A 21,886-nucleotide genomic window follows, 5' to 3' on the forward strand; every position below is an offset into this window, starting at 1 on the left:
TTAAGCACAAGAAAAACCAGGCTGCATACCTGGGAAAATGTCTTGACACTGAATCACCTTATGATAATCTCTTAGGGACTTGAGGGAGGCTGCGTTACTCCTGGCATTTGAAAACAAGTGTGGAAAAGCAACAGAGAAAGCAATGGGAGCGATGTGTCGGTGCTGGAAGGTACAAACTAGAATGGAAACAACAAGCCTTCGATATCTGCGACACTGCTGGAAGAAGGACAGATTCAGCCAGCTCAGATTTTGAAAAATCCCAATAATGTAAATTCCTTAAATACGAGCCAAGCCTATGAATAAGATAAATCTCTTAGTCACTTTGCCAGTGATATCCTTCTAATCTCATCCTTCCTCAACGATGCTGCTCAGAGAGTGAAACACTTTGCATAAACAGGTTTGCTGCTCAGAGCAATCACTCATGCCTCCCACTCCAACCCCAGGATTAGAGAAGTCCCCTGGATTAAGGCTGTTACTATTTTGAGTCCAGGGTGAACCAGCTAAGCAAGGACTCAAGGGAACTTTCAAGAAATTGCAAGGGAGAGAGAGAAAGAGAAGGAGAGGTGAACAGGAGGCCACCACCGTCTCAGGGAAAAGTGTGTCCCACACGGGTCTTGAACTGTACTTAAAGTGCTTTACAAACAGAAATGACCCAATAACAAGGAATTATCAACATAGCCACGGGAAGGTAACAGTAACCAAAGGGGCAAACTGACTTAAATGACATTGAACTGACGGTGCTGTTTCCAGAGATGCTGAGTGCCTTGCTCCCCAGCAGACATCTCTGGCTGCTGAGTGGGACCAGCAGCTTGAAACTCAGAGCCAAGGTCTGCTGAGCTGTCCCTCCCAAAACAGAGATTGGAAATGACCTGCACAAGGTTAAAAAGTGAGCTGGGAACCAGAGAACATATCCCCTGAGCTCCGATGCTGCAGAAGTGTGGTGGAGCCATTTACCTCCAAATGAGGAGAGCCTCAACTCCACCAGCTCAGATTTCAGACAGACTTCAGGACACTTTATGGAGGTGAAAAGATCATTCTGGATGCCAAAAAGAGGAAAACCATGCCTATTCATCCAAATTACACCTAAGACCACTAACAACCATTTGCCTTTAGCTTACTGTTCCCTCATAGCACACACGCCCATGAGAACTCTTCTCAGTACTACTTAGGTAGCATATACTGTAATAAAGTATGTAATCCCTTAAAATGCAAGAGCTTTCCTTATAATCCATGCACATGTAAACCCCAACAAGTATTTCATACATTTTTATCACACCAACATGAAATAGTTTTAACGTCTCTGACAGGCACATGAATTTTCAGAAGTGCCTGTCACACGTTTACTAGGTCAGTCCCCGGGAATTGCTCCCTCTCACTATTTCTCTGTGGAGACCCTCTCTGCCAATGCTCTCCCCTTCCCACCAGAGAGTTCCCAGCAGTAGTTCCAGCTGGAAACTGGAAAAGGGAAAATATTGACTCCCCAGAAGCCAGAGGAGTTTTACTGTTAGCAGCATCAGACTGGACTTTCAGTGTTTTGTCAGGAGAACAGTGTCCTTATGCACTTTCTGCATAGCTTCTCTGGGCTTCGGTAATTAAAATAGAGTACATCTTGCACAACTTTTGAACTCTATTTCTATGAGAGATATGTGGTGGCTGCAGGCTGTCCGTCACATCCTGCATGTCTGTAGTTTTCTATTTGACTGTAAATCATCCATTTTAATTAGATATAAGACAATTATTATTGGGTTTTAGTGAGTCATTTTTCTCGCAGTAATTAGTAGTTGTCAGTTCAACTCAGCCCAGTGCTGGTGTAACCCAGTGACTTCAAGGCTGTGTTTAAGATCTCTTTTCTCCCACACAGCAGCACATCATAAACAATATCACTTTTCCTGCCTTGTCCACTGGAGCTGTGTTGCACTGTGATTATCTCGAAAACTCCCAGCCAGGCCAGTGACGAGGAATGCTTGCTGTCTGAGCACAGAAGGGACTGCCCGACAGAGGAACTTGGCCAAGAAAAGGCAACTCACCTCCTTGACCCCATTTCATTGCTATATGCTTCAAATCCCGGCTGTGTCTGTCTTGCTATAAAAATGTCAGATTGTCTCTAACACTTATTTTTGCTCACTGCTTCAGCGTGGCCTTACTTGGCAACTTCTCCCATCTGTTTACTACTCTTCGGTGTTGTGCGTGCATTTCCAAATCGCTGTTTACTTATAATAATGTGAATACTCAGCATTTGCAGAGTATTCACCTAGCTTTGAAGTGGTTTACGTGTTTTATAGTCGAGCAAGGATCCCCTGCAGCTCTCCTAGGAGGCAGTGAAGATTTCTAGTCCTGCTTTATGGCAGCATGAAAGGGCCCTACGTTATCGCTACAGGTGAATCCAGGTCCAGACGGACTACATCTAGATGTAGCAGCTATATGCACACTGGGTATCTGTGTTCCCATATAATCGATGGAGGTCTAGTCAACGTTGGCAGCAGAGCCCCAGGAGTGAGTCAGCTGAGCAAATGTAGGTGTCTAGCTCTCCAGCTCCACTGACTGTATTGACTAGGGGCACGATTACCTACCTCAAGATGTTTTCCGCTAAGAAATCATTGTGTGGGCATGAGTCAAGCTCTTGATTTTTCACTGCCTAGACACCCAGTCCACATGCAGACACCTACGTTGCGACACTTGCACTGAGGTGTCTGCAATCCGGAGCTGCGTCTCGCCTCAGTGATGTGCCCAGGATCATGGCTTGTTTACAAAGATTAGAGGAGAAGCTGAAATCCTTGGCTTGCTGCTCATTCTCCTTCATCTGCTTGAACTGGAAGAGGAACCTCCTCTAGTCAAGCTGTCACCATGGGGGAACTACCCTAAATGTGTCTGCTTAGAGCCAGTGAGCAACCTTCCACCTGGGTTGGGACCTGTTTGTTAACCAGTGACTGAGCTGCCACCTTGACTCTAAAACCTGGGGTTTGCTAATACTGATCTCTAGGGTAACTCTCATCTGAGAAGGCTGTGTTTGCTGCTCAGTTCCCCACACCCTTCAGCCTACCTTTTTGCTCTAGCAGAAAGGCAAACCCTGGCTCCACAGAAAGCAGAGGTGCCTCTCTCCGAGCGCTCATGGGGGCAGGCCACGTGGTTTGCCCCCATATCATGGTGTGCTGTTTGCTCAGAGATCTTCTCACATAGGTTAAATACTGCCCTGAGCGGGAAGTTTTCTTTACTGCTTGTATTGTCCAGCAAGGGCTCACTACTGTTTCAGTCACAGCCCTGACATCCCAGTGTCAGAAAGTGCTCAAGCCTAAACCAGCCTAAGTTCTTAACCATCATCATGTCTTGGATCTTTCTAGGTCAGCCTGCTTTCATGATCTGGTGACCATCATAGCTGACCAGCCAGATGGAAAGATCTTTTTCAGTGGGTGGACACAGAGCACTGGTATGGGGATTGAAAACCCAAAAGACACACAGGCCTGACCCATAGGCCACTGTGATTCAGCCCAGTCGTGATACACTGCAAAACACCACGCTGCACTGGACACGCCATGCACACGCTACAGGGAGAAACAGCCAAAGGGCTGATCTATGAGAACAAATGTACCAGTAACAGCAAGGAGCAGTCATCTTTCAAAGGACTGCTTTCTGCATAGGAATGTCCCTGGCTGGGGGAGCTCTTGGTTGGTGTGTTCTGTCTCCAACCCTGCGGTGAGCTCAGCAGATATCCAGGAAAGTGCCTTGCAACAGGCTGAAACTCTGCTGCATCTGCACAGCAGCCCAGATGTGCACCACAGCACCAAGCTGATTTCTGCAGGAAAAGCTGACCCACAAGTGACCACTTAATCTCCTTCTCTATCCAGTTGGGCTCAGCCACGTGGCATCTGCCTTCCACCGCACTACTGCAAATACACACATGGCCAATCCCTGCCTAACAGTGAGCGCTGGGATCAGCGCACGCTGCGGCAGTGCACGATGGCTGGCTGCTGCTTGGAGATCATGTTGATCCTTGAAAGACAGAGGGGTCAGGGAGTGTGTTAGTGGGCACCCAGGTCCCTGGCCTCCATGGTCCTCCAACCATCTCATGGAAGCCACAGAGGGTGTGCAGTCTGGGAGTGGAGCAATGCACTGAAGATACCTACCTCCGATGCTGCTCTGCACATTTCAGGCGGGAACAAAAACAGCTCAAGTCAATGTAGACACAGTGATTTAAAAGGAAACGAATTAAAGACAGACACGTGAGTGCAGCCATGTCCCAGCAGTTATGCCATATGCATTTATAGGTAGATAGATATCTGGCAAAAATCCCTCCCTCCACCCCGACAGGATATAAATCATGGGACTATTATCCATCCTGCGGCTCACCAGTTACATCTGAAGCTGTGTCAGAGGGTTGCCAAACAGTGTTGACTAGGAGGACTCATGGGTTTTATCTCACCTTGAGGAACCAAATACCACAGGGCAGTCGGAGAAAGGAGACTCAAGGGGTGCATATTGGTCCCAGACATGGTTAAGGCAGGCTGAATTGCAGAGATCTGGATGGTTTTCCTGACCTCCGTGTGTTCCTACAGCCTCTTTTTGATTCATCAGTATCTCCAGCATACAAATGGCTAAGTGCCTTAGGGGCATTTACCTAGGGGTAGAGACCTTGACCAGTGCTGATGGCCTGTAATGCAAAACAGCTGTCAGTGGAAGTGAGTTTTGAACTCCAGGTTGTTTCATTTCCAGCTGAGCAAATTTTCTCTTATTTTACAGGATACAGAAAGAGCATACTCTCTTGTGCCTAAGCACCACTCCTTGTCTCTGCAATACAACAGAACAAATAGCCTAATCAGGCCAAAATGCAGAGCATGCTGAAAAACTGGGAACATTCAGGATGTAGTTAGAGAAGACCTCCCCTGTAGCCTGGGAGGGCTGGTATTGCTGCTCCGATCACAGCACTTAGGGGCAGAGGGTTATCCGGTGAGAAAGGACAGAGTTACATTCTCCTGTTGGAGAGACATCACCTGGAGAGGGATGAAGTTATAAATCCTGCGGGAGTAGATACACAAGTGGGGAAGGGCAGAACTGGGAGTCATGCAAAGAAGCAAGGAGCAGATGAACATCAATGGGTTCTTTTGGTGGCCGTGGGATCACCTGCCAGAGCGAACGAGTGAGGCTCCATCACGTGCAACACAACATTGTGCTGATCAGAGAAGCAGAGCACGTGTCTTCCAGCTTCTTCTCTCCCAAGATCATCCCCCTGCACCTTCTGTTTCATCAGAGAAACCCGATCTCAGCGGTCTCTTCACATCCATTACAGGGAAAAATAACCGGATCCAAACCAAACAGAAAACAGAGCCACGCTATAGTAGCAAATCTCCTGCCAGCTTCAGAGGAGATTGCAACATTTGCCCCATATGTTTCTGATCCTCCTAAACACACAGAGAGCCAGCTCGGTTACACACACACACACATTTGTACGCCTTGCGTTTGCAAATAATCTCTGATGTGGAGCCTCTCGGACTGTGCTATGGAAATCCATAAGCCTGTAGCTGTCTCTGCATTCCCCTTGGCTTACCACAACAATAACAACATCTGAAGAGTCCCAGCAGCTTAGTTCACTTTCCCACTGACAGACACACTTTAGCTGCCTCTGACTGAAGTTCCTTCTCTTGTTAAGTTGCACAGAATTATTTCTCATGTTCTCCCCACCGTGCATGCTCACTTAACTGGTCTACAATTGCCCCCCCAATCACCTGGCGCTCCACTCTAGTTGGGTTTCCTATAGCGATCGAGTGACACACGGGGTTCTGCAGGCTTGCGGAAGAGTTGCTGCCATCAGCCAACTACCAAAGATGCTGGTTCAGGCTTTCAGGCTGTCTTAGGCAGCTCTACATCAACCTCCTCCACGCCTGTGCTGCCTGAAGGGCAAACGCCGTAATTTGGCTGGGTGCGACTGCCCTGTTGTGAAGAGGCTTACTGAAATAACAGATCCTGGACTGTGACCAGTGGAGAAGACTCCAAAACTCTTACTATGCAGTTCCTTGGTTTTCCTAAACATATAGTTTTCTGAAATACTCTAGCATTGCATTCAAACTTCCTAAGCTCAGCCTCTGCTAGCAGATGGATCTTTTTCTTGCCTTTTTTTAAAACAGAATGGATAACAAAAACAACAGCAAACCCAGAAATTTGGAGCCAAAGAGTAGGTTCCCTCTGATTTGGACCTGGGGGTAAGGTGGCTTCTCTGATGTCTAGTAGGGGTGGACGTCTTAAGACAGCTCCCCTCCATGGCATCACAAAGCCAACGTAGCAGTATGCCCCACTTGGCTACGTATTTTCATGCAACTCATAACAGCTTAAGAAATCTGCAGCTTTTATTTCTCAAACGTGGCTGCATTTGGCAAAGAAGTTTAAATGTCACTGAGTGTATCTCATGGACTTATAAGCAGAACTTACATGGGTAAGTTAGAAAAGTAAGCTAGACAGAGAATAATATTTTTCATTTTTATTAAAATACAACTTGGGACAGGTTTTGAACAGCTTTCCAGACAAATTAATTGAAGGCAGAAAGTAAAAATAGCCTGTAGAAGGGAGAATGCCTGTGAGCTTCCAGAAAGCAGCAGTTGTAACAGAATGCTTTTGTTTGTTATAAAGAGACTAATGGCTGCTTTGGTAGCCATTAGACAACATATAATAAATTTCTGCTATATTGCATATTTTTAAAGATTCCTAATTTTTCAAAATCTGCTTTTGCAAAGTTGAAAACCTTAGTTACAGATCTCTTTGCGTATCCTTCTGCTCAATTTAAACAGAAATAGTTCTTGCTCAATCAAGCTTTTCGACAACCAGTACTTCTATATAAGACTCAGATTTGAAATAGTATCACTTCTTGGAGGTTTAGTGATTACTGGATCAAGAAGTGTCTTGACTATTGCAAACAGAAATATCTGAGCCTTTGCTATTATTAGTGATGTTTGTTCTCGTTCTTCAATCTGTGGCTAGGAGGCTATTTTCCCTTGGTATTTATCTGGCTACCATTACAAAAATCTCAGCCCCTGTCCAAATCCACCCTAGAGAGCTAAAGCAGACATTTAATACTATCTTTTGTACAGATCCTCCTAAAATCACTGTAAAGGCTGAGGGAAGATCTTATTGCTGTCTTCAACCACCTCATGGAAAGGTACAGCAAAGAGCCAGACTCTTCTCAAAGGTGCATGGTTATAAGACAAGAGGCAACAGACACAATTTGGAACACAAGAAATTCTGATTAGAAATCAGAAAAAAACATTTTCACCATGAGGGAGGTCAAATGTTAGACCAGGGGTCTAAAGAGGCAAGTGGAATGACCATTCTTGGAGGTATCCAGCTCTCAGCTGAACAAGGCCCAGAGCAACCTGATCTAGGTTGAGCAGGGGTTGGACAAGATGACCTCCAGAGATCCCTGCATCCTAAATTATTCTGGACTTGTGTGATTTTGTTTGACCTGAGCTATAACATGCAGAATTGCTACCTTCCCCTGATATTTGCATCATATGCCTGAGCACACCTTCAAAGATGCGAAGCTCTTGTTTGGCAACACCAAGGAAAAGGTTAAGAGAAGAAATCTCTTGAATAGCAGCAGGATGGGAAGGACAGGGGTGCTCTGGCAGATTTTCTCATGCCTGCAAGAAGGGAAGAAATAAATCCATGAGGACTGGGAAAGAGAAAGCCAGTGGTAGCTGGGCCAGGTCATGGCGGTTGAGCAAGCTGGATTTTAAGTAGGATTCCTCACTGCAGGCTATGGGGGCCGTAGAAATGCTTTTCTTAGAAATGATGTAGCCATCCTGCCTATGAAGAAAATTTTCCAAACGTGGGTTAAATGTAGGTGACAGCACTTCTGTTTTCATATGTCAGAGAAGGCTATGAACTGGTTTTTACTAACTAGCTGAATCCCATGCATGTTTTCCCAGACTGAAAGTTTCTTGGTTTTAATCTGATGTGGAATAAAACTGTCTTCAAACACAGAACTTTTTCTATGGGGGAAATCTCCTCTGCCAGCCAGCCCAAGAGTTTCTGAAGCTGGCTTCTAAGGATGCATACAGTACACAGTCCTTTCTGTGACAGAAAAGACAAAAGTTCATATGCAAAGACAGTTTTGGTTCTCTGTTTCCCCAGACTTTGTCCTTGGGCACTGCAACAATTTCCCATTGTTGGAGATTTTAAAATCAAGATGGGATACTTCTTCTTCAGTCCTTGCACAGCTATTAACCTTCAAGCGGGAATTTCATTGAGGGAACTTATTTCACTGCTATCAAAGAGAGGTTCAGACTAGACTAGCCCAATAACTCCCTCTGGCCCTAAATCTTGTAAGAATTCACCTCTCTTCAACATTAAGGAAATGTTGACTTTTTATGTCCTAAACTGTGAACTCTTTAGGGCAAGAAAAGCCTTTGCTTCACTCCTTGGTGCAATGCTTGACATACTGACATCCTCTAAAGGTTACCACAGTATTAAAATAAAAAATGGTCTAGAGGCCAGAAGCACCCATAACTTTACTTCTGCCTCTTGTGCAAACCCTCTCTTTAATTACTTAACTGCTATTTCTCTCTGATATAATATTTTATTATTACCTACTTTTCTTGAATGCTCATCTGATCCATCTAAATGTTCTTTTAATATCACTTGGGATGGGATAATAATCTGCTTGTACTTCTCCAGCACCTTTAATCCTGACAGCTTCTAGTGTGCTTAACAAGGAGAAAAGGAGAGGGAAAGTGCTTCATTCATCAGACAGGGCAAGGTCACGCAGGATATCAGACAGGCTGAGAAGAAGACCTGGCACAACTAAAAGTGCTGGGGTGTTTGGAGGGGCAGGTTTATCCCATGGTCCTGTACTTGCAAAGTGCAAACCATCCGTTGAGCTTTAGTTCACCACCTGCATGAAATTTCTCAGGTAGGTGCTGATGTGATGTGGGTGAAGCGTCAGCAGGATTCCTGTGTGCCAATGCTGTATGTTATGTCTTCATCAGATCCATCCACATGGCTTTCTTGGCTCTCACAAAGTCTGGGAATTGGAGTAAAAAACTATACAGGATCTACCTGGGTAAGGACAGGGAACACTGAAGGGAGGGGAGATGCACATGGAAGTTCTCAGGGAAACCACTTCTTCCATCAAAACACCAGTCAAAGAAATGATCTTCACACCTTGGTTTTAACTCAACTGAAGCAGGGCAATGCCTGTACTGGGAAGGTGGAGAAGAAGGGATCACAGAAATGAAGGCAAGAAATGAGGATCTGAGCAAGTGTATGTGCAACCCAAAAGAAAGCAAATGAAGATCTGGGCACAACATGAATACACAGCTGGGAAGTGAGAGTAAAGAAGCTCAAGCTGAGGGTAGGGTTAATGCCCCAAGTGATAGTGCTAGCACAGAAAGAAGGAAGAATAAAGATGGACATGGAGGAAAATGCTGGATACAAGAAATGTGAGCTGATGCCAGAGCATTCAATAATAGATGTCCAGGAGACAGAAGGAGATCTGGGGTTGGACTGCAGCAAATCAAGCCTGCAGAAGCAACCCTTAAGGGCTGACATAAAGGAGGAAGTCGATGAGCTGGAGAAAGATGGAAAGGACAAGGAGCAAGGAGCTTCGTGGGACCCCATTAAAGGATTGTGGAGGAAATGTGAGCCACCCCACCAATGATAAAGTAATTGGAGAAGCAGAAGACAAATGGTTGGTGGGGGCAACATTTCAGGTAGGACTGGCTGGAGGCCTGCATCTGTCAGGAAAGGTCATATTCGGCCTTGCTGAGAGTGGCTTTAATTGGGCGCAGAGAGCAGACACATGAACTGAAGTAACAAGGATCCATCCTCTCCTCCTCCACATGGCTATAGGTGAGCAATGAGAGGACCAGCCCCAGCTGTAAGTCTCATCTCTGGCAAGGGATCCTTAAAGAAAAGCACAGCTGGTCCTCTAACCTCTTCCTCCCAACTATCCTTAAGAGTCAAGGCTGAAGAGCTCAAGTCGTTAATGACATGGAAGATTCAATAGAGTTAATGCTTATTGCATCTGCAGGCCCACCTGGAAGGGGCTGCTACTGTGGAGGAGAGGACTTGGGGAGTAGGGCCAAGCACAGCTCCTCCACCAAAGCAGTAATGCCAACTGCACAGAGCCAGGATGGAGGATGACTGGCCAGGAAGCAGTTCTGAAGGACATGGAGATTATATGGGATCATGAGTCAAGTAACAATCAATAATCTTCTGCTGTCCCATACACAAATAAATAAATAAATAAATAGGGCAAACATCCCCCTGGAATGGATGGCATCTGTTATCTGTTAAACAGGATTCAAAACCTTTCTGTACTGCTCAGCACTGACAAGGCCTCTGCTGGAGAATTGTTTCCAACTTTAGACAGTGCATTGAAAGCAAAACATGGACCATTTGGTGACAGTCCAGAGGATAATACCAAGGGTGATTAGAGGTCTAGAAAACACATCATACGAGCAAAGCTTAAATTGGGACTGTTTGGCCTAGAGAAGAACAGGGAGTGTCATGGTTTCAGTTGTCACTTGAACATGTAAAGTCCTCAGAGGATGAATTTTTGCTATGCTTACATGCAACTACTGGATAATACCTTCACCTACTTACTGCTTGGAAAAATGGAAACTGTAAAAATAATCTGCTGTCCTCCTAATGGGCAGGGCAAGAAGAAATGGGCTGCAGCAGGAAAGATGGAGCCTCCAATCATGATCACCCTTAAGAACTGGTTAGATCAGCCTCTGTCATGACTTTGGATGGGTGGACTAATTGACCTCTTGAGACCTGGGCCTTGCCCAGTTCTTGGGCATGATCAGTGCACGGATTAAGTAACAGAAGGTAAACCCACACAGTACCAGAGGTTACGATGGTAGTCACAGGGAACGACTTGACAGAGGTTGCGTCAAAGGTGCTTCTTACATGGATCTCTTCACTAATGACACATACTGACCCTGTGCAGAGGACAGCCAGATAGGGTGGGTGGGACCAAGATCCGATGTGTCAGTTGACTTTGGCCAAGAAGAAGAGAAGGAAGAGGAGATGAGAGAAAACCACCAAAGAGTGTAAAGAAGAAGAAATGACACAACAGAAGAAAAGATGTGTGAGGATTTCAGGATCTGGGCCCTGTCACTGGAACCAGTCTGCCCACCAACATTTGGCTTTTCACACTCATCTCTTTCATCTCATCACTTTTCACAGAGGGGCAGGGGGACAGCCCATTTACTATCTACATAGGTTTCCAGGTTTTGCTGTTTTTTTCCTCACCAGAGGAAAGTCATCACTCATCACTCTCCACTGACAACAATGTAATCTGTTCCACTGTAACCAGTAATAAATCAGAAAAGGATAAAAGGTCGGTTGTGAAAAGATGGGGCAAGCTAAGAAAGCCTGCAGCATCAAGCAATTCATTTTAGGCAAGTAACTCTGATTAACAAAGGAAAAGGAGAAAGATAAAAAGTTAACAAGCTATTATGTGAGTATTATTTGAGTCTGGTTTCCCATGGTAACCATATCATGTTGGTGGAGTTTTTTTTGTCTAACATTCCTGTTAAAGCTTTTGCTCCAGCTGAAGCTCTGTCCTGCATGGACTCTACGGTGTGTAGTGCAGCCAATGCTATAATCTCTCCCACAACAGGACGTTTCTAGGTTTCCTCTTTGTCATCCAACTAGCTTTCATGAAACTTGCAGGAATTTAATGCCTTTCAGATCTCCAATCTCTGCCAAATCTGGCTGAAATCAGCCAATAGGTTTAGGAGAGGGCTGGTGAGCATAAACTAACAGCTAACACCGTCACATGGCTTTATTCCTTTAGCAATCAGCTAATAAAAGGGATGTGTTGGTCACAGATATGGACCAATAATGATTATAGTCCATCTTATTATCTTACTTCAGGCCTAGGAGTGATGAAAACATGTACAGCTGACATGTAGGGGACACAGCGTCACAGATTTTTGGCACAACCATATTTCTGACTTCCAGGCTTGGCCAGCCTTGCCTGGAAAAATACCAATGTGAGCAAAAGGCTGCCGCAGAGGAGACCCTTGCTGGGAATGAATTTTTGCTTGAAAGACAACTTGAATGCAACTCAGTTTTGTACGAACAGAGCCCTTCCAGGAGCAAGTGTTGTCTTTGTGGAAATAACAGTGACTCTACAGATGCAAACAATGGAGCTACACGCTTTTGCATTGCTTGTTCTGTCACTAACTGACATCAGCCACTGTTAATCATGGCCTGAAATGTATATTTAAGAAACAGTGACACAAACACAGACAAGTTCCTTCATGAAGCCTTTTATATGGGGAAAAAGTGAAAGAAAAGAAAAACTGCTCCTCAGGCTAGCTAGTGGCACTGAAATAAATGGGTCAGGCATCAGAGTTTCAGCAGGCACAAAAGGTGAAAACCCTGTCTCCTGGAGCAATTAAAAGTCAGTGGGATTACTGGCCTTCACTATTATTTATAGAAACCCCGCTGTGTGCACAACATTATTGAAATACAGGGGTCAAGTCCCTGCTACTGGATGCCTACCCTTTTGCTGTTGAAGTTAATGGGAGGTTTGCCAATCAACTCTGTGGCAACAGAGTCTAAATCTAAAATAGATGACATCCTGGGCTCCATTCAGTTGATGGCTCAAGCAAAGCTTTTGCCAAGGCCAAAAATGTTCTGCCTGCACAGTATAGATTTCATCCTGGGATAGATGAAACAGGAGAGTTAGCTATAGAGGTGTTAAGATTCAAAGATGGGAAGGCAGAGAGGTAAACTGAATGTCACAGGCAGCATCTTCCCTTCCTTTCTGTCCTAAATTACAATATACAGATTGAAATCCAAAGGGCTGCCTCCCAGCATCTCTTAGTCTTCAGTTTTAGCAGGACTGGCTGTTTTCCAATGAATGATTCTCCTTCTAACACCAAGTAAATGAATCCTGTGGGAACACACCTATGAAAAGGACATGGATAGGAAGCCTGAACCGTCATTATGTGATTCAACATGATTGAAAACAGTGTCATGATGGTCTAGCCGGTTTGGACGGACTCCACCAAACATCAGCATCCCCCCATCGCAAGTTTCCCTGGTTTTTGACATGCTTGTGATGCTGGTTGCACAATTGTTTCTTCTTCCACTCATTCAGGGCTCGTGCCCTGAATTCTGTCATGGCTACCTCTTTTCCTCTTTGTCTCACTCCAGAAAAGAGGTACCTGATTCTCCTCAATCTTACAATGTTGTAAATCAGAAATGAAGCATCCCAGAGACTTCCTCCACTCCTCTGTGCTGTTGAGAGACCAATCTGTAGAGTGGTGATATTTCCTGGCTTAGTCCATACCTTCTCTGCAGACACTACCAGGCAGGAAGCTAGTGATGGCTTTTGTCTCTTTCTGTATTTGTAACAGGAATGGGTTGATTCTGACTTGTTATTTCAAGCAACGCATGCTAATGACCAGCCATTCGATGGTACTAACCATTCACTGATCCTACACAGGGTGCCCAAGACTGGTGTGTTAATCCAGACCGAGGAATTTAGGGCCACCTTGGCTCTAGAGAGGTCCTGACCATGGTGGGTGCCTACCTGCTGAAGACATCACATTACACATGCATGAAATCCAGACATGCACCTGAAGTGGACCATGTGGACATGCACAAGGGGCTGGTGAGCTGTGGGGCTGGAGACCAGCCCCATGGCTCTGCACCTCTTCAGTGTTATCCTGATCTCTAGATTGGCTTCAGACCTGAATATTGTTAATTGTGATGACTCTAGATATCCTTAATAACCATGTGGATTTACAATCTTTTATTAAACTTAGTCAAGTTCCTTGTCCTGCTAACATCTTGCAACAAGGAGCTCCACAGCCTAATGACATATCATATGGAAATGCATGTCCTCATATCCATTATACGTTGTCTTCCCTTCCAATTTCCTTGAAGGTCTTCATGTTCTCATATTAATAAGGTGGTGCCCCTAAAGTCTGGAGGGGATTTTAGTGGGAAGAATAGTCTATTTTCAAACATTTCTATTGAATACCAAGCTAAGTCCAAGCTAGCAGCCTGCAGGCAAAAAAGTCCACAGTCTGTTCTCCCTGATCCTCCTTAGACAACCAATCCTATCTGCACTGACTTTTCAAATCTCCATCTTTACAATATTTTTCCCCAGAACAGAGAAATAGAGAAATGCAGACAGAAACTGACAGGTAAGAAAAGATGTATGCACACTCTAACTGACAATCTAACAAGCAGTGCTTGAGACACACTGATTTGCAAATAATCTCAGTTTCATTTAAGAACACTTTTCTATTTATTTTCAGCACAGCTAGCACCAACTCTGAGCTCCTAAACCACGCCATACTGCTAACTCCTTGTGACATGGGCAAACAGTTTATCTGCTGATGTGAAGGGACTTTTCACCCATGTCTTTTCCCACTACTCCCCATGACTTGCTTTCAACTTGGATCCATACCAAGCACTGTGAAACATTCGTGAGAGTGGAGCTCATCTTAGTTTCTTTCTCTTGCAGAACTTTGTCAGAGATCCAGGAAAGCAGACAAAATTCTGCAAACACTGAGCATTAACCAAAACAGAAAAAAACGCTCCAGCATCTATCTATCTTTCATTCTTTCTTTCTTACTTTCTCCCCAGAGCTTTACCATTCAATCCAGGGTCTCAGAATTAGCTGACACAAAGGTGCAGGACACTCACTCAGTGAAACCTTTGAAAATGCCAAACAAGCCCCCCGAAAGGCAATGCCAGTACCAAGCACAGAGTTCAGCCCATCAGCTTTCATGATGTTAAGCCCCCATTTTCAATAAAAGCAGTTGCCTCTGTCAACTGCCAGACCTGAGCAGAACTTGCTCTTCATGCCCTCAAAACAGGAGCCCAGATGCTGTGATCACCTGGTCATCAGATCCACTCTTTCTCATCTGCACCCCTGCTTTCTCTAGAGTAACATGCAAGGATCAGAACAGCTTCACAATAATGAGCTTTACTCCTTCCTATGGTCCTCAGCACATTTTTAAATGAACGAATCAGCCACAAACAAACATGAGGAGCTTAAGATATAAGCAGTTCAGTAGCCTGAACTATCATGTGTCTTGAGCAATCATAAATTTAAAGTGAAAATCCCCACCGATCTTGTTTTGCATTAGATATTAAATAAAACCTACTTGAGAAGCAAGATTAGCAAGAAACCATTTTGGTTGTTTTATTTTTTTTTTAAATCAAAACAGGATTAAAACATCTTTCGGATACTCTCTGTCATTTTATCTGGGTAAATAAGCTTAGAGCGCCTAACAGTCAATTTATAATGAAGGCTTTTGTTCTTGGTACTGTGATGCAGCCCTGCAAATTTGCCCACAGCTGCAGCAGTTTCAGATGTTTTTGACAGGTAAATAAAACACTGTTTATATCTGTCATTGTTATTAATCTGCACAGTAAAGAACTAGCAATTATATTTTGCTTCCAAGTGGATAAATTTTCATTATTATCTTGGCAGGGGTGGTATAGAATAATGTGCTTCTATGACTTTTACAGTTGTGAGGGTCCAAAACATGAAGGGTCCTCGCTCAGTTGTTGAGTTGGAAAACACATGGGAAATAAAGGCTAAACCGTTAATAACCACCGTAATAAAAAAGAACAAGGAATTTGGGATTTAGCCCTGTTTGAGTTTTATTGACGTAAGGGCCAAATAAACCAAACTGCAGGTCTTGACATCAGCTGCACTGATTCAGCTCTCAGTTATTCTGAACCATATTTCTAGGAAGCTGTATCAGGATCTGGCCATGCTTTAAAACCCCACAATTTGGGCCTCCATAATGAATTGTGCTTCCCAGCTGCTGCAGGGCAAAGGGTTTCAGACACTTCTCAAGACATGCTGGTGAAAAGAAAATTATTTGCGGAATAAGGTACTGCTCAAGGACAAGTGGCAGAATCCAGCTGTAAGTGTCTTATTATATTGGTCAGAAACTGTGAGAAGCAAAAAAGAGAAATCCTGGTGAAACTCTGTTAGATGCCAGTCACGTCTGCTCAGCTTCTCACTCAGGTAGGCTGGCAGATGGTCAGCAAATAGTCTCACTTTTACAATGCAACCTACACAGGTTTTCAGTGTGAAAATTAGCATCCAATTATTTTCAAGCATTAATGTTCTCCAAGGAAGCGAGTTACTTCTATTTTAATTCTGCTTAGGCTCTATTTGCTCAGACACGTAAGCCAATCTTGCAGGCACTACGTCTCATGTACACAGGCAGAACGGCAAGCCAGGGAAGAGTACTAGAAATGTGGAATAATGCAAATTCCCAGGCAGGCAGTTGCATGGCTTCCAACTTTTAGAAGAGAAGGGAAGGAGACAGTCAAGTGAAGAAGGCATGCAGCATCTCCAAAAAGAAGGATTTCACCCACCCCCATCTAAAAGCATATGGTGAAAATTGTGTCTCACAGCTATCAGTCAGCTGGAGAAACCAGTAGAGAAGGCTACAGTCCATTGAGCGCCAAGCCCTGATCTATGGGCCCCTTGGTACGACACATGCAGCAGGGCTGTGGATATTCAGATGAGTTGGTGGCAGGCTCTGCTTCTCCCAAAGAATGGCAGCCTATTCCCCACCTCCCTGTCCCCATCACCACCATCCTCAGACAGAGACAAGGGAAGGCACGATCGCTGCATTACAGACGTGGGCACTATCCTTGGGACAGGCAGGACGCGTGCCAGAGCGTTGCCGCTCTCAGATGAGCAGTGTCCATGAAGGGGAAAGAAGACATGGGGCAAAACCTGTTTTGCTCAAGATTTCAATGTATCACCTTACATGCCAGGATGTGTGCCTAAAATGGAAATATGTATCAGCCAAGTCAAACTTTGCAAACCTTTCTTGTGCAAGGATCCCTTATTATCACAGGTAACAGGACTATCCTGAGTAACAAAGGTAATCTGCATATCTGGGCTTGATCCCACAAGCAGAGGTCTGCAGCCTGCCTTGCCGCCTGCAGTTGTGTCACGTTAAATACAAATGTTGCTGTGTATATTACTGTAAGGAAGTTGCCAGCCTGAAAATACATGCTTTTAATTGTCATTAAATAGGGAGAATAATGCCCCAGGGTGGCACCTTATGTTCTAGTGAGGTTGAATTTGTTTCATTCTCCTGTGTAGTGGAGGGAAACTTCACTGGCCCAACCTCAGTCTGTACCAAGGAGCATCTCAAGGCTGCAACTTCAGCAGGTACAATTGCAACCAGCGTTTTTCCTCCTCCAGCTAGTGCAACTGGGAGCATGAGAGCAATGGCAAACCTGCAGAGCTCCTAGTAGCCATCCTCTGGGAACCACTGACGAGGTGGGGCTGCCTCCTGCCACGTGTTTATACAGACTGAAGTTGTATTTTTAAAAGCAAACAGCACATTAAGCACGTCCTTTGCATCACTTCAGGGATCATTGCAACTGGGTACCCATGAGGTGACAAAAAGCCCCCCCACGCCGAGATGCGCTCTGCTCCATGAAGGAGTCCGTGAGTCCCTGCCATGCCACAGCTGCATGGCTCTAAGGCCAGGCGTGGGTGCCCAGGGCAAGGCTGCCGGGCAGCAGAGAGGGACAGAGCAGACCTCCGCCCCACATTTCCCCGGGAAACACCGCCAAGGCACAAAATCCTGGAGCCCAGGGCTTCGGCAGAGGGCAGAGCCCCTCTGGGTTTGGGGTCCTGTTCCAGGCAGCAGGCAGACCCCTGCGAGCAGCAGGCCCCAGTTCCTGCAGGCTGGACCACCGCTGCCATCAGGCGAGCCGGTCTCCCACCACAGCCCATCGTTGTCCTCCCGCCCCAGCGCCCACGGCGGTCTCACCTGCTCGGGCCCCTGGAAGCAGATCCTGCAGAGCGGGGTGCGGATGCCGCTGTCGACGCTGCTGCCCAGCGAGTAGCGGTCCTCGGCCTTGCCCTTGCCGAAGTCATCCGAGGAGGTGCTGCTGGGCAGGGAGGCGGGCGGCTCCCCGGCGGGGCTGCCCCATTCCTCGGTGCCCGGGCTGCCCGCGCCGCCGCCGCCGCCTGCCGCCGCCCGCCAGCCGGGCCCGCGTCCCCCGGGCGGTGCGGCCCCCGCCGGGCCGCCCGCCGCCGCCTCTGCGCCGCCGGGCATGGGGAGCGGCGGCGGCGGGGAGGGCGGCGGCGGCGCGGGGGGTCTCCGCAGCAGGAAGACCTTCAGGTCATTGAAGAGCATGCGGCAGCGGCACTTGAGGAGGCCTTGGTTTCGCAACATCTGTCTCGGACGGAGGAGCCCGCAGCAGCAGTAGCAGAAAATGACCGCGCCGGGTGGAATTAACATGTGCCTTTCCTTGGCAGGCGGGGACGGGGTGGGAAAGAAAAGGGCAGAGGCCGGGCGCCCCGCGGCCGGGGGGGGCTCCGCTGCGGCCTCAGTGCCTGGGCGGGGGGGCTGCGCTGGCCGGCGGGGAAAGGACAAAAGCAGAGCCGGAGGGCGAGGGGGTGAAATCCCCGGCAGCCCGCTGAAATCCGGCGAGTATGACAATTTTTTTTAAAAAAAAAGCACAAAAAAACCCCGACTCTGCGCTTCAGGGGGATTCTTACACCCCCACCCCCCTCCACAAGTTTGTTTAGAAATCAGCAGGAGGAGGAAATAAATCTCCCACGCCCGAGGGTCCGGGGGCGCGGGCGGCGGGCTCGGGAGAAAGCCCCCGATCGGCTCTCGCAACTCCTAAGCCTGTAAAAAAGAAGGGTCCGCGCCTCCGGTGGGTGTGGGGAGGAGGGAGAATATGGTTCTCTCGACAGTATTTGGCATCTCAAGTAATTTTCCTGTTTCTTCTATTTTTTAATAATTTTTTTTTCAATTAAAAAATAAAACCCGATCACACGAGACCCGGTGTGCACCCAGACAAAATAGCAGCCGGTCTGGCTATCAAAATGCAAAATTGGTAGCTGATTATCAAAATTGCCTCTTTGACAAAAAAGACCTTCACATTGTTTGTGGGAAAACACCCTACGTTTCCAACACTGTACTCCCAGGTGGCTTCAGATTTTACCGTTGCCTTTAAAAGATTTCATTGTAAATATTAAAAGTCCTGAAAGAAATATTTAGCATTCAATGAGCTTAATCCCAGATGTACTGAGATAAATATATTTATATATATAATATATATATAATATATCATATATATTTTTATATATATTTATATATTCTGACCTTCTCTATTCCAGCAGCTGTCTGGACCACACCAAAAAAATCAGAGCAAAATTGGTGAGGGAAGGCGACTGTATTATTCCCTAAGCTGTTACCATCCTGGACCAAAAAAAAACCCCGTCGAAATCGGATCTATTCTTCGCATGTAATTGACCGGGGAAACGTGGATCTTACATGGTCACGTTTCCTTTCCTCCTTTCACAAAACAGGAACGTCATCAAACGCATTGGCAGCTTGTACAGACCATTGTGGATGGCGAGGCGGCCAGGGCTCTATCAGCAATTGCAGGGACCTCCTTTTGATGCATTGGACGAGGCTCCTTCTTTCTCTCCACCACCGTCCCCACCTTCATTTTCCTCCCCTTCTGTCCTCCTCCTCCTCTGACTGTTGTTCTCTCTCACAGGCATTGACATTCAACCATCGCAAGTCTGTCGCACTCTTGCTGGCAAAAAAAAAAAAAAATCGGAGCAGATAATTCTCTTCTTCCTCCTAAAAGGCTCGGATGGAGCACAATGCGCCAGACACACGGGGCAGCATGGCTTATTTTTCGTGCGGCTCCTACCGCTTTGGCAACATCGAGCTGGTGTGTGCGTGTGTGCCTTTCTCCCTCAGCAGCAGCCTCCTCTCCGCTCTCCCATCCGGCTTGCCGTGATGATGTTGCTGTTGCTATCTCCCTTGGATGCAATGGGGAAGGCAGATTGTTTGCAGTGCAAGCGGGGATTTGCAGAAAGGGAGGGGTGTAACGTGGCCGCGCTCTCCTCCCTCCTCCAGCTTTAAAAAAAAAAAAAAAAAAAAGGGAAATAAAAAAAAAGAAGAAGAAGCAAAAAGGCGGGGTGAGGGGGGGAGAATCAAAGGGAGAAATGGGGCCCTTCCCAACCTTTGATGCCCCGGGCTGCCGGCTGCCTGCAAGAGCCCACGCCGAGGAGGAAGGGAGGAGGGGCGGGGGAAGGGGCTGGGCGGCCGCTGCGGCTTCAGCACCACGAGCCGCGGACAGCTCCGCCGGGCGCGGGCGGGGCGCGGCGGCTCCGCGCTGCTCCTCGCCGCGCTGCGCGCCCCCGGCCCCTCGCCCCCCGCCGCCGGGCAGCCCCGGGGCGCCCCGCAGCCGGCCCTGCCGAGCGCGGGCACTGCAGGAGGCGGCCCCGCCGCCACAGAGGAGCCGGAAGGCAACGAAACCTCTGCGCTCCGGCGTGTTTTCAGGCTGGTTTTCACCTCCCAACGGCCGTTGCGGGGACCTATTGAAATAAGGAAACTTTCAGGGGCAGGTGGCAGCGATCGAGTGTTTGGTGAAATCTCGGGCAATGGTGCCTGCTTTACAGGTTCCCAGCAGGAAGCCGAAATCCCACTAACAAACTTTTCCTTAGCAGATTAATTAGTTGCAAAGGATTTCATGGTTTAATAGCTATGATAATCAGTATTTTTTCATTTCACTCCAGCAGCGTTTGCTCGCTGATAGATTTGTTTTGTTTCAATAGCACATATTTCAGTAGAAATATAGGTTCCTTGTAGCCCAATGAAGGGTAAATATGACTGAACACTATCACTTAATTAGAGATTTGCTGAAAGTAACCAATGGCAGCCAAAGCTGATAGTTTTTACTCTCTTTGGCCTATCTGAAAATCTCAAGTAGCAGCTGCTGGAGTCCATTAGCTTTTCTCTGCAAGCATCAGCAGAGGTGGCTTTGTCCACATCGTCCTGCTATGTGTGTTCATGCAGCCCCATCCAGCCTCCGAACACAAGGGGAAAGTTAGCTCTCCACTGGGACTTTGTCTTTGCCATCCCAGCTGGAACAGCTGACAAAGGTGAGGGTTTGATGTGGACCAAAAGTGTGAATGATACAGATGAGCTGAAGGCTTCTAGTCTATGCAATCTGGCTAACATCAGTGCAATGTCTCAGCTCAGGGACCAGTGAACACCCGCCAGATGGGACACACCTTTTCGTGGCATAGAACTGGGCCTGTGTCTGACATCATGTCAATGCCATTGAAATTTCAGGGTCCTTAATTTGGTTTCTCCATAGGGTTTCCTCAAACTCCTGCTTCAGTAGGATATAGCATGCACCAGTGCCCAGGCTGAGTTCTCTGGCTGGTCATGTGCATTAGGTCTTCGTTGGCAGTGACCCAGGAGTTGCAGCTGGTAGACAATATGATGTCACTCAAAAGTTGTGCTGGGCCCTAGACAACGATTTGAAATTGTCTCCCTTAGAACAAGACATGACATGCATAAACCACTGTGCCATGATCAGCAGAGGAATCTATGTTGTTACCTAATTAAAAAGGGAGCAAAACTGATTATTCACTACAGGAAAATGAAACCAGCACATGCAATTAATTTCCAGCAAATAAATTACACATCGGGATGCTCTAAAGCTAAAACATTCATCACTGCAGCCTGCCATTTCTCAGAAAAGCTGGGCAGACTTACCAGTGTGGCTCTCTACAACATATTTAAGGCGTCTCAGAATTTCACATGTGTCTAATGGGGTCATTAGAGAAATAATAATGGAAAGAGCATTTTAGGGACTTCCTGAGCATGAGACAGGCTGGCTAGAGGCTGAATCTCTGTGCCCATGCTCCAGGATGACTTTCCACCCCCCCAGTTTTTATTGCCCTCATCTTCTTGTCTTGATGTCGCCAACATTTTTAGAGTAGTTCCATCAATAACAGAATTGGAGAAAAATATATTGTTGTCGTCCTTTGCTTGTGTAAAGCATCTTTCATCCTTCCCTCCTGCTCAAGCCTGGTTTTACAGAAAGGATATGCTCAGGG

At 46.5% G+C, this 21,886-nt stretch overlaps 1 protein-coding gene across 1 annotated transcript in view; it reads right to left on the minus strand.

The window, feature by feature from the left end:
* Positions 1-19,980, minus strand: part of MARCHF4 (membrane associated ring-CH-type finger 4) — a 103,743-nt gene extending 83,763 nt beyond the window's left edge. The window contains exon 1 of the mRNA XM_054830799.1: positions 17,778-19,980. Coding sequence (XP_054686774.1) covers positions 17,778-18,251 — 474 coding nt within the window. The 5' untranslated portion in view covers positions 18,252-19,980. The remainder of the gene's footprint in view (positions 1-17,777) is intronic.
* Between the last annotated feature and the right edge of the window lie 1,906 nt (positions 19,981-21,886).

Source organism: Grus americana, chromosome 6 (assembly GCF_028858705.1).
Source record: "Grus americana isolate bGruAme1 chromosome 6, bGruAme1.mat, whole genome shotgun sequence".
In the NCBI taxonomy this organism is placed as follows: domain Eukaryota; kingdom Metazoa; phylum Chordata; class Aves; order Gruiformes; family Gruidae; genus Grus; species Grus americana.